Source organism: Mya arenaria, chromosome 8, assembly GCF_026914265.1.
Source record: "Mya arenaria isolate MELC-2E11 chromosome 8, ASM2691426v1".
Taxonomy (NCBI): Eukaryota; Metazoa; Mollusca; class Bivalvia; order Myida; family Myidae; genus Mya; species Mya arenaria.
The window spans coordinates 23,063,333-23,076,978 of record NC_069129.1 but is presented as its reverse complement, the minus strand read 5'-3'; the positions used below and the strand labels follow the sequence as shown (position 1 = coordinate 23,076,978).

The window sequence follows — 13,646 nt, the reverse complement described above, 5'->3', positions numbered from 1 at the left end:
TTCGTGAGTATGCATATTCGTTTTTATCTCGTTTTCCAGTACGCCTGGTCGAACAATCTGAAGTCCCCTAAAACAAGCTAACCTTATAAGTTTGGTGTTGGTATACGTCGATGTAATTTAGTCCTTTTAAAGGGATTGGGAATATTAAAGGGACATTGTTTTCAAAAACAGTTTTTTGGTTAAGAGGGAAGATAATAAATCTTGTTATGCTTAAAATTTTCACGAGTTTTAGGCCCGGTCATTCTTAGTTCGAGTCTGATAGTTTAAAACAAAGTAGAAAGTTCAGTAAGAAGATCCTTTATTAATATAATAACGATAGAAAATATAACATTTTTATTTGATATAGATATTTTAAAATATTTAAAAATCTTTTAAAAGATCAGTCGTTACACATACACACTAAATCACATATTCATTAACATATCAGAGGATTTCATATTGCATAGGGACTATATGATTATTCTGCTTAAGTATAATTGCAATTAATAATTGCGAAAATAAACACAGTAAAACATACCAATAATAAGTCTACTAACATCACGCAACTGCTTTATACACAGTTTTGTATCACTTCGTAACATGTCGACGCAGCTGTCAATACAATGATACCAAATATCGGTACCGGTATATATATACTTTTATACATTCTGCTCTCAACTAATCATGTCTAAGAATCATGGCAACGTCTTCGCGTTAATGAATGGAATTAAAACATGTGTGAAGATTGGCTCCGTCGCTTTTAATGCCAACAATCTCTCACTTCACTTACACAAACGTCAAATGAAAAACATATAACAACATCATCAAGTTTATATTAACATAATAGGTCAATGATATGTATAACATTCAATCAAGTACAATCGAACCCCATTGGCTCGAATTCGCTTTGCTCGATTTCCCCGTTGGCTCGAACTGGATGTAAAGGATCGAGAAAACAAATTTACCGAATAAAAACATTCCCGCGGCTGGCTCGAACTTCTCGAGACTCGAAGCAATTCGCCGGTCCATTGAACTTCGAGCGAACGGGATTCGACTGCATGCGTACACTGTTAATAACAAAACACATAAAACGTGGAGAAATCTGGTAACTGTTGTAAAGTCAGCTAATGCAACTTCTGCTGTTCCTTGAACCAAGAGTCTTTGGTAAGAACGCTGTCGTCACCATCCATGGTGATATCGATCTGCGCTGTTTCCGCCAGTTGTTCGCTTCCTGGTTGGTTATTATGGTACATCGGGTTAACGAAGCCATCGTCTTTGGCACCACCACTGCCAGGTGAATTGGGGAGGCGATCAAATCTGAAAAGTAAATATAATTAACAATAATCTTATCACGTTATTAGACGGGCAGGACCATGTGTTTTAGGGTCAGCTATCGAAAGAAATAATTTAGTTTTTGTTTAGTTTAGAGTTATTTATTCAAAGCTGCACTCTCACAGATTTACCCTTTTGACGACTTTTAAATGTTTTGTCTTGGAATGAGCAATTTTTACGTAAATATCTGCAAACCAATAGTAAAAGATTGCTGATTAAAGATGAGATCGCAGATTTTCATATTTCCGTTCGAAAATTAATGTTTTTATGGCTTAAACCTAACGGTTTAAGAAAAAAATCAAAAATATCAATTTTTGAACTTAAATATAAAATCTTTTGCGATCTCATTTTTTGTCAGCAATCTTATATAACTGGTTTCCATGGATTTTCGCAAAAATTGGCTCGTTCCAAGACAAAACATAAAAAAGTTGTCAAAACGTTCAATCTGTGAGAGTGCAGCTTTAACAACGATTGCGAAACAAGTTACAACACCATTATATTTATCACTCTCTTTGACACGATTTTACGCGAGACGGTGGTCTTGTGTTGTGGGGGAAACCGGAGTACCCGAGAAAAAACACTTGTCCGGCTTGGTGACCACGAAACAAACTCACATGCGAGAAACAAGAAATAATTTCGTGTGAAATGCTAAAGAAAATGTTTGTTTAATGATAAACATTATCAAAAGTTCAATATGATTTTTTTTTTGGTTAGTCATCATTGAAAATTGCAACAAAGTATGCTCTATTTCTCCGAAAAGCGTTAAAAACGCATTTGAAATTTGAATTATTTTAAGATTATATTCACAGAACAGAGACTGTTTGCCAGTTGGTGGTTGTTTATAAAAGTAAGTAAAACAAACTCTAATTGAACAATTATATTTAAAAGAATCCCTTCTCCCTCCTTTGTTGTCATGTTTGGTTACTTCGAGATAAAAGTTGCAGTAATTGCATGGCGACTGGTCAATTGGCTCGACACAGTTGAATTAAAATATTTCAGTATTGTACTTCGTATTTCACCTAGTTCCATGTTTTTATTTTTCGGTTAACGAATTAATTTGTGTGCCGTATTCGGCTTATACCGTCGAAACTCGCTATGTCGATCTCTGTTATCTCGATTTTCTGGTTTTGTCGAAAAATAACGGAACGTGTTGGACATAGTAAAACATATATTCCGGTTATATCGATATTTCGTTATCTCGAAGTCTTTTGTGAGGTCCCAACGACTTTAACATAGCGAATTTTAACTGTATTTTTAAAAAACGTTTGCTGAAAAAGCAAGAATTGAAATACATACTTGACTGGCTGCATCTGGCTAGCATCCACGGTTGAGTATGTGTGGTCGTCTACGCCGTTACCTCGCCGATCGGGGGTGGGCGTGGCGCTTGGTGTTGCCCGGTAACCCGGATTCTCTATGGCCACGTCACCTTTGTTATGGAATGATGCCGTGGAGTATGGGACTTCCGAAGACTTCCTCCTAAAGCAAACAGGATTAGGGGTCAGAAAAAAGTACAAAAGGGGACTTTTTGATTCAGCAATGGACCATGAATTTTAGACACTAAAAATCATAGAACTTGGTTTTCGGCTATGAACTTCTTTTTAAAAAATCTTGCATTTCGACTTATCGATAATCATATCTTATGGTTATACGACTAGACCCTAAGCAGAGCTTTTGAAAGAGTGTCTTCTTACGGTTGTATACGGACCGTGCACGAGAATTTTGAGTAATCCCACTAGCCGATACATTGTATTTAGAAAGGCCATGATAATAATCTAATGTTTATCTTTCGGAAAAATATTTCTATTTATCTATTTTTAAATCTATATTTATTTATTTATTTATTCATTTATTTATTTATTTATTTATTTATTTATTTATTTATTTATTTATTTATTTATTTATTTATTTATTTATTAATACATTTATTTGCTCACTTATATATGCAATACATTTATCGTCGCATAAGTCAAATACAGTTACTCTTTTACAGAAAATCTCGTACTGTATCTATTACAAATACCATATATTTACAATGTAGTAAAATTAAATGAAAACAACGTGCTGGATTGAACAAACGCCTCTTTCGTTCAGATAAAGTGATTGCTATGAAATCATGGAGATATCTAGGACAAATACTTGTGTTCTTGGCACACGTGTATTGCCTCACAGACTCTAAATGAGAGACGAGAGACGCCCAGCGTGACAAAACCAACGAAGGCCGACTGCACATACATTCACACTATCCTTATTAATACAAAGAGCTTCCAAATAGTCAGTTAAAGTGACACTCTTATTCAAAATCAATACATACACATGTATAACAAACATCAATTTTAACTGATATATATTTAACTACTTACTAAATAATGCATTTATGAAAAATATTAATTTCTGATAACAAGATTGTAACCGTGTATTCAAAAGCAGAAAACGCAAAAATATTAAATGATTGGTGAATGCTAAAAGATTTACTGTGGTCTACTGTAGTCTCATAAGGTAGAAATACAGTGTTTTATGCTCATTTTTCAAATTAAACTCGGTATCCTTCATAAGAACCATTGTTTTCAACATTTATTCATCCTTTTAGGAATATTTAAACAATATTATTAATTGTAGTAAATCTTATCTGGGAGTAAGAGTGCATCTTTAACCAAACGATGACTTGGGATGAATTGGTTATCAGTCTAAATGTAAAGTCACAATTTCTAACAACTTTAAAATATTAATGATTTGTAGAAATGTTTCGTTTTTTTATTATTAGATTAAAAGTATCGTCCAACAAAATTTTATTTCTTGTACAATGCCATACGTTCGGAAAAAAACCCAAAGCATAGGACCAGCTACAAGGGTAAAATTTAACGGAATGATCGTTTCTTCGATGAAACTGACAGAATTCTCGACATTCGGAATACCTCGGCCATTTTCCATCGAAAATATCCTCGGATGTATAAAAGCGGTTTACAATGTCAGAAATCTTAATATTTAACTACGCTGCAAGAAGATCGCGTAGTAATTTCAATTAGGCAGTTAAAATTAATAACTTGACTCTTGGAAATCTGAATCATTCATGCAATAATTCACATCACTGGCAATCAAGAATTTCACTTTAATGGCAAAATCAGCAAAAATACATGTTATTGGTCAATTAATTAAAACTTTTAAACGTTAAAATGCTTAAATTAATTTATACTTTTATTAAAAGTAAACGAACCCCTTCTACTAATGTACAGGCATACATCCGAGGTTGATTTCGATAAAAAATGGCCGAGGAGTTCCGAATAAGTTTTTCAAATATGGAATCACCTAGCGTTTATTACATGTGCCTAGTAGTGCCTCAAACGTCTAAGACGATGACAAGATGTGGCGCAAAGGCATGCTCAATCCACATATACAGTCAAAAATCGCTATGTCGAAGTCGTTGAGACCTCGGGAAATATTTCGAGATAACGAACATTCGATATAACCGAAATACAAAACATATCTAACTAAACGCAACACATTTTTAAAGAAAATTCGACATAACCATAACAGAGTTCGACATAGCGAGTTCGACTGTAGTTTACGTTTGACTAAAGGATAAGCTAACTCTAAAGCACCATTCAATTGTAACAACGGCCCCTAAGGTCCGGGGGTACACCGGTGATAGCCGGGGAAATGGGCCGTGTTTTTACCTTCCCAATGGCCCGCAGTGCCGGGTGAATGCGATGGTTTTATGTGCCTTACTTAGGGTCCCTGGGGTGCGGGGGCATTTGGCGGTTATTTTACCATTAGTTCGTTCCCGCAGGGCGTGGGTTTTACCCGGGCTTGGCTGGACCGAGAGTCAAAGTCCCGGCTATTCCCCAGACCTGGAGGGGCCGTGGTTACAATTGACTGGTGTATAACCCTTTTAAAAATACTTTACACAGTTGAAAACACGCTAGGTATAAATATATAGAAAATTCTACAAACGTTTTCGTTACATTTTTTTACCCGTGATAAACAAAGTGTGAACTATATGCTACGTGTACATGTATGTGCCCTGCATACCTAACACATTACTTACTTTCGAAAGAAGACAAAGGCTATAACCAACACTAGTGCCACAATTATGACGACAAGGATCACAATCCCCGCTGTTGCCCCGGCCTGGGAAATTGCTCCGCCACTTCCGGTCTGGGCATCCGTAACCGCCACGTTAGATGCCTCTGTAAGACAAAATTCAAATATAAACAACTAACGTCCTGCCTGTACATACTTTATGCTAATTTCGTCGTCAGTTTTGTTGCATGTAAGATTACGTTGTAAAATGTATTTATTTCAGTTTCAAAATCATGTTACAAAATACTCCTTCATGTATAGTATTTTTTTTTTCTTTAAACATGTACACTTTTTTTATTTGAACTGCAGGATCGGAATTACTTGAAATCATACATATTGAAAGAATCTAACACTGGTTTGAAGTGTTATTTAGTAAAATTATTCGATGTAACATGTTTTCAAATTATTTGAAAATATATACGTTTTCAGTGACACCACGTTTCATACTGTTTGCAGGTTAGCAAATACGGCATTGATATTACGACTTAAGGAAACACAACCAGGTTCCACAAAACAAATCATGAATGTAGGCTGATGTTATTGAAACTTTGTACAAACAATCGTCAATGACCGTGGTCCCAACGCCTTCGACAGAGTAACATTTGACTTTATGTGAATTTTGGATACCTGGGAGCCGTTTCATAAAGAAATATAACCACAACTTTTACGATATCGTAACTTGGAAGGTAAGGTAACCCCAAGTTTTTGAATCATTTTAAAAGGGTTTTATTAGGAGAAAAAAATACCGAAAACAACACTGGACACTAGCTTTGTTTGGGCTTGGGAGATTACAATATATACGTCCGAATTAAGGTAGAACCAAAAATATTAGCATAATATTCATTTTACGGATAATGGGTCCATCTAATCTACGCTCGTATCGTACTACCGCTTTTGAAGGAGTATTCCTGACTAGTCATACTTTTTCGAAACTACTGGTTGGAGAGCAGAAGCCGGCGGAAAGCAGTAGCCGGCAATCGCTTTTTATTCGTGTTTTTTTTTAAATCTTCTTACAATGGTAAAAAAGAACCGTATCCAAGCAACACCATTTGCATCGAATCCAACACAAAGCGTACGTTTAAACATTTTATTTACAAAATGTATTGGAAATGTCAAAAAGTTCGCCAACTTTCTCGTGGGGGAGGAGAACTTGAATGTTACTGCGCATGCGCAATTGAATAATTTTGCATATCTAATTATAGCACTAGCATTTAGCGACAGTCAAGTGTTGGTTATGAACGATTATTCGTCGATGAATCACAGCAAAATGTATTTTTTTAAAAAGCCCATTGAAATGATATTTTCATATTGCCCGTCAATCGCTTTCAAACAATATTGAGACATATTCAAAATTTTATGTATCCATGGTGTGGTTTTAGACGCGTTGTTAAAGCGAGACTACTCCAGCGCTTGGTTACCAGTATTACTTCCCTGTTCAATAGAGGCGCGTCCTGGGGAAATTATACTTAATAAGCCGATAAATAACGGTTTTATAGTCAAGGAGCGGTACTGAAATAAAACTGTCGGGTACTGCTTCTCATAATCCGTAAATTGGCACTAATTGATTACCCCCTTTGTGGCCCCAATTAGGCACGCGCTTCGTGACAACACAAATTTTAATATTGTAAAGTTAGTAGACCTTGACCCCTAGTTTAATAAAATGTAAGTATTATTTCCGTTACATTTCGATCTACCGAGAAAATCTTCAAAAACATGCAAAAACTGCCGGCTACTACTCTCCAACCAGTAGGAGCTTATTTGAGCATTTTTTTCAACATTTATTTGATTTTATGATTAAAAGATTCAATTAAATTGGTAACCCAGACATAATATTTAACTAAAAATATTAATACAACCCGTTAGTCGTACGCCAGTTCATAAGATGACCTCAAACCTTCAAGGTAATTTATTTCATACTCGAGCGTATAAATAATCAACAAGCTATGCCCTTGCATATGGTACCGACATCATATGGGGTCACTAGGCATACCCATTTGACATAACTACGGATGACGAGATGAAATATCAAGCTTATTTACACGAGGGACCAATGGTATAAAACTGGGCTGGTATTCAATATTGGTCTTAATTGGATCTAAGAACGATGTAGCTAATCGGATTGCGTGATATAAATGACGGACCTACACAGTGAATGGAGTCAATCATGTATGACCATAAGTTGCATATTGAATACAAACCCTGGATAACGTATCCCCAGGTTATCGTATGGTATAAAACTGGGCTGGTATTCAATATTGGTCTTAATTGGATCCAAAAAACGATGTAGCTAATCGGATTGCGTGCCATAAATAACGGACCTATACAGTGAATGGAGTCAATCAAGTTTGACCATAAGTTGCATATTGAATACAAACCCTGGATAACGTATCCCCAGGTTATCGTATGGTATAAAACTGGGCTGGTATTCAATATTGGTCTTAATTGGATCCAAAAACGATGTAGCTAATCGGATTGCGTGATATAAATGACGGACCTATACAGTGAATGGAGTCAATCAAGTTTGACCATAAGTTGCATATTGAATACCAACCATTGACAACTTATCCGCAGGTTATTTTTTCGTTAGTGTGCACATTTAAGTAATTTAAACGGTCAACAGACATCATTGGATAATTATTGACCGATCAATAAACAATAGACTAACTTTAACCAAACCAAAGAGTTAACTGGTTGTGCACAATCACACATCTTTTACTTTGCCTCTCTTTCATTTCTTCTTCGTTCTTTCCCATACTATATTATTTGTTTCTACTTCAATACACTTATTTAATTTGGAATAAAGTTGTTTTTTTTCTTTAGTAAAAGTTGTTGCATTTAAAGTCTCTCATTCAATTACCTAAATTTTAAACATTATTTAATATGAGCTTGTGTATTAATATAAATATAACTTCATCACTAATATCTGCCTCAAATGCTAATTGTAATTTATCATACCAGGGAAAGGAACTCTATTAGTTTATTTCTACCGTTCCATCCTGAATTTGATTATGTATTTGTATTGAAATGTTGATAAATTTTGCTCAATAAAATATATTTAAACCAACCGGTTTTATACAATTGGTTGCTGAATCTCTAAGATGGACACGTGTTACAATAAATTTCTCGTGCCACTCACCTAAGCAGACGTTTGTTTGGTTCCACGTGCCATCTGCGCGGCAAGTTAACATGGTAACGTTTGAGTGTTTTTCAAAGGAACTGCTGCACGAGTATCCGCATTTGCTGTTGATCTTGAAGTCACAGTCCTTTTGAATGGTAACGGATCCAAATGACATGTCGCATTTAACTTCTGAAATGTAAAAACACGCAAAAAATGAATATTAGTTTTCCCATTGCAGTAAAAAGGGATATTTACTCTTTAAAATGCAAAATGATTTATAAAATTTGGTCGACATTACTGTTCAATGTTTTTAACATTTAATTCCATCTTTTGTGTGTCATGTTTGTAACATTTTAAAATGGAAAACAAGTCCAATTGTTAATAACTTTTCTAACCTTGGGCCGATTTTTCTGATATTTGTTAAAGTTAACATCGTTGTTAACGGCATCGACGTTAACTTTTGAAGGTTAACTATTTTATGGCGAGATCATATAAAAACAAACAAAGCTGAATAAGTTGTCCAAAGATCACATGTATGTCCATGTTTTTATTAAGAGCAATAATGATTCAGTTGATAAAACAGTTAACTTAAACAAAGTGCTGATTAATCGGCCCAATATGTAAATTATTATATAACTGGTAAAGTGATAGAAAAAACACTGAAAATTGTGTAAAGTCACATTGTTATTCTAAAAACATTCAAACTTTATCAAAGGTCACGTTTAGTTTTACCTTGACAAGCATTCTGTGGGTGCCATGTAAGGTCTTTTCTACAGATCACCTCATCTAAGTTGGGTAATGCCTTGTATCCGCTGTTACAGGTGTATTTGCAAGGCGTCCCGACCGAGCGGGTGTTACAATTAGTGGTGTTTCCGTATCGTAGTGCATTTTCTGGGCACGTTTTCACTGAAATTTACACCAATGATTGTTAAAGGATTGACAAATACATGCAGGGCCAAAAAAAAAATGGTTTGGTTAGGGTTACATCCTTTTCAAAAACGGGTAGTGAAGGTAGGCTTTTTATTTTTTGCATTTATTTTTTATTAGGCTTTATAAAAGAACATTTGTCATCATTGGAGAATTATGTTAAAGTAATATTATGGCTTTAAAGGTTTTAAACAACATATTAAAACACACACATAAAAGAACAACATTTTTTTTATTTTTTAACAACTGACTATTAAAACGGCGTGGTCAGCGCCTGTTTCGTAGTTAGGGTCGGGTAATCCAAACCAAATGTATTTTTAGGCCCAGTCGGGACCAGAGTATTTAATACAATTCTTAACCATATCCTCATTTATTTTATTCCATTCAGTTCATTTATCAATATTCCAGGTCCATTTATTCAGATAATTCTTAAAGGGTTTGGGAATATTCTGTCAAATCCAGATATGTTCGTAACGAAAGTAGCTTTATTAGTGGTCAACATTTTCTTTTGTCCAATGAGAAGACATTATTTCACAAGTGTTCCAATGCACTCATTTAGGTAAATCACCAAACCAATTGATTCATACTGATAAATTATAGATAAAAATCAGGTTAGGCGAAATATATCATCGGCCCGGTTAGTGGGTAGTTCACACAATAAAATGTGGAACACTAAACAGTTAAAGGTTGTTAGTATGTATTTGCACAAAACAAATGGTTATGCAACTATGTCGCATCAAACCGTATATTTCTGTAAAAACATACTAACAAACATTGACCGTTGGTACTATCTTGCAATATATCAATGATTTATCACAGTCCTCCGTTTAAAGGCGTTTCAACAAATTTACTATACTGAAAAGGGACATTTCAAGTTAGGATACTTTATTTGAAGAACATTATTTCACACGAACAAACACCATCGTATACCCCCGAATACACTTCTGCGCCATGCTTCGTTGTGTATGAAGTGTAACGGAAGAAAGTATACGTAACTCCGACGTTGTTCCAACGTTAGCATTCCGACGTTGTTCCAAAGTCGGAGTCTGACGTCTAAAAAAAACTTTCATTTTCAAATAATATATAGAGGATATTTGTTTATTTCAGTGTAAGATCGTATTTTATTTCACGAGTGTCATAGAAAAACATATTTTCACGAGTGGCGAAGCCACGAGTGAAAATGTAGTTTTTTTATGATCACGAGTGAAATTAAATACGATCTTACACTGGAATAAACAAATTTTCTGTTTCTTTTATGCTTATTTTCGGAGTTTTATTTGTTTTTTTTATTTATTTCTGAATTATCCCCTTTTTTGAAAAGGGTGGGCTTTACGCCGCTACCCGTGGGGCGCCCCTCATGCATAATTATAGCTGTCAACTTTTCTACTTTCGGTTTGCTGAGAAATAGTTCTCTGCTATTCATTCTTATTGCTTAATATTCGCTCGTTTTTTATTGCAAAGCTTTATGAATAGTAAACATGAAGTATTATTAGTGCACTAATGTTCCAAAAAATAATGAAAACACTTTTTATTTTAACCAAATTACTACGCCGCTATTTATAGAATGAAAATTTGGAAGGTCAAATGTGTTAGCAAAACAAATGTGGATACTCATTGGATTTTAACCATTCTTCTTAGTTTAAGACTGCATATACGCGTGTTTTTAAAGTAAGTTAATATTCAGTCATCTTACTGTCAGAGACCAGTCTGTTTTCGCTTTAAAATGTTTGTTTTCCGGAAGAGTAAATGCCACGCTAGTTTGTTGACACATTTTGAGATGTGGGTGGGGTAAAAAATATCGGATCTATCTGTAAATTGTTGTGTGAATTCTCCAGGAAGCTCATTTTACGTACCACAACGGTTAACAGTTCAAAATAAATTTGAACGATGCTATAAAATTTTATTTATGTTCAAACAGTTGTTTTTGTCTGTAATTTGTTTGGAATGAAAGCAAATGTTCGAACATTCAGCTTCAAAGATCAGTAAAATGTTTGATAAACGGGATAACCGGTAATAAACGGTAATAAACGGTAAGTTGTTAATTTCCAATTATATATTTATTTAAATTTATAAAATATTTCTTTATTTTTTAAAACATTTTTTTGACATAATTTACTGAAGTCCAGTGTTCTGTTTTGACCAAGGCAAGTACATGTAACAACAAAGGATTTAAAAGTAGTTCTGAAAATTGATATTTTCACTCCTTATTTTGCAGTGAAAATATCAAATTGATATTTTCACTGTTGTTATTTCACTGTTAAACCCCATATTTCATCGTAAAGCATGAAAGAAACGACGTTTAAACCAACGTCAATTTCTGACGATGTTACAACGTCTATCTAACGTCAATTGTTTGCTGGGTACTTTGGTCGCCGACGACGATCAGCGAATGATATATTCATTTACATTGCATTCATCAGCGTCGAATAAAAAATAAAGGAATGGGTCGATAGAGGGTAAAATACTTACATATGCAAGGCTGGTCACTTTTAACTACCCACTGTCCGTTCACTCCACACGTGAGTGACGGTAGTTTACTGTTGAGGGTGTACCCGTCCGCGCATGTGTACTTGCACAATTTTCCGGCGCTGACGTCACAGTTAGCGGCTATTTGCGCTAATCCATTCATAAGCGTCATCGGACATTGTGGCACTACATTAAAAATGGAAGAAATTACTTGTAGACAAATGGCACTTGTTATGGATAAGATTGTTCTGCAAGTTTCCGCATGCCACGCCAAGGAGTAACATTATGCGTTATCAGTGTGTGTATACCACGTGATAAATTACGTCATAAATGTAACGTCGGAAGGCAATATTTAGCTTCAAATGAAGTCTTTAAACAAAGATAACTTGACTACTTGTTCACCATTTTAAATGAAACAAATGCAGTCTACGCCGCTTACAACGCCTCGCCTTCGGTCTTGTTCTAGAGTTTGATTGAGAGTTTAGTTTCTTAAAACACTTCGACAAACCTTTTCACAATACGGCCGTCTGATGGAGCGCTGTCAAAACATTATTTGGAAACAGGTTTGTCCAAGTTTTTGAGTTTTGAGCAAACGTATCACCTAATCAAACTCCGTAATGAAACGAAGGCGGGGCTCTCAAAGCGGCAAAGACTGCCCTTTGTTTCATTTAAACTGGTGAAGAAAAAGAAAAGTTATCTTTGTTTTAAGCTATCATTCGAAGCAAAATGTTGCCTTCTGACGTAGCATTTATGATGTAATTTATCACGTGGTTTACATACACTGGTTATTATATCCTTGATATGTAATGCTATGCTTGGGATGAACAGCGCCTAAATAGCGAATGTTTCTATATCATAACAAGGCCAATTTACAGTATCATGCATCATTTTCCTCGTCTAGTTTTTTCCTAGAATGATATTATTAACTCACGTTTACAGAAATTGTTGACATCAATATTCCATTTTCCTGTATTTAGACAAACAGCATGGTCAAACGCAGCTTTGTAGCCATTTGTACATGTGTATTCACATCGGTAGCCAGGGTAACGGTTGCACGTGTTTAATTGGGCATTCGGAACGACTGCTGGACAACGGATTTCTGCAAAAAATAAAGGGAATCATGTAATTTCAAAGATATACAAAATATGATACGTTTTGGAGGGCAGATTCCTGGATTTTAAATTCTACATATAGAGCATGTAAACGCAGTTTTGGTTAAGTTAAACAGTTTATGGATAGCAGTAAAATGTACAAATTGTCTACGCCCTTGTTTTATTTTTAATCATATTAAAGGCATAATAAATGATCATGACTAATACCCAGACTATATTGATGTTCGTTTAAGGAATGAATTGCGGGTTGATGTCATTATCGGGGTATGAACGCAACTGGGCTGGTCAAAGTGTGTGAAGCCCTAAACTGTGGACTATGCTGTATAATTAACATTAATACACTGTCGTGTCAATAATAACTTTGACATAACACCTTTGGGTGTGCATCGTCTTCCATGGAATCCCAAAGTATGTTGAGGTTGAGGCCTAGGGTACCCCAATAAGATGTGCTATTTTAGTCATGGGCGGTCCACGATTTGATATTTCCTAGAGATCACAACTTAGTCTTGAACGGTCTTCCCCTTGAAGCATAGAATATGCTGCATAAATGAATAAGTAGATTTGAGGGTTCTTACGCTATAATATTTTGTCTAAATTTAGTCTTGAATTGTGCACTTTGGTGTAATATTTACTTA

At 35.1% G+C, this 13,646-nt stretch overlaps 1 protein-coding gene across 1 annotated transcript; it reads right to left on the bottom strand.

The window, feature by feature from the left end:
- Window positions 1–796: 796 nt before the first annotated feature.
- Window positions 797–12,993, bottom strand: LOC128243561 (uncharacterized). The gene is made up of 7 exons (XM_052961405.1): window positions 12,831–12,993; window positions 11,903–12,085; window positions 9,239–9,412; window positions 8,525–8,695; window positions 5,354–5,495; window positions 2,608–2,787; window positions 797–1,296 (listed from the first exon to the last, which is right to left on the bottom strand). Exons 2-7 carry the CDS (start codon window positions 12,069–12,071, stop codon window positions 1,104–1,106), a joined length of 1,029 nt encoding a protein of 342 aa, XP_052817365.1. The 5' UTR covers window positions 12,072–12,085; window positions 12,831–12,993; the 3' UTR covers window positions 797–1,103.
- Between the last annotated feature and the right edge of the window lie 653 nt (window positions 12,994–13,646).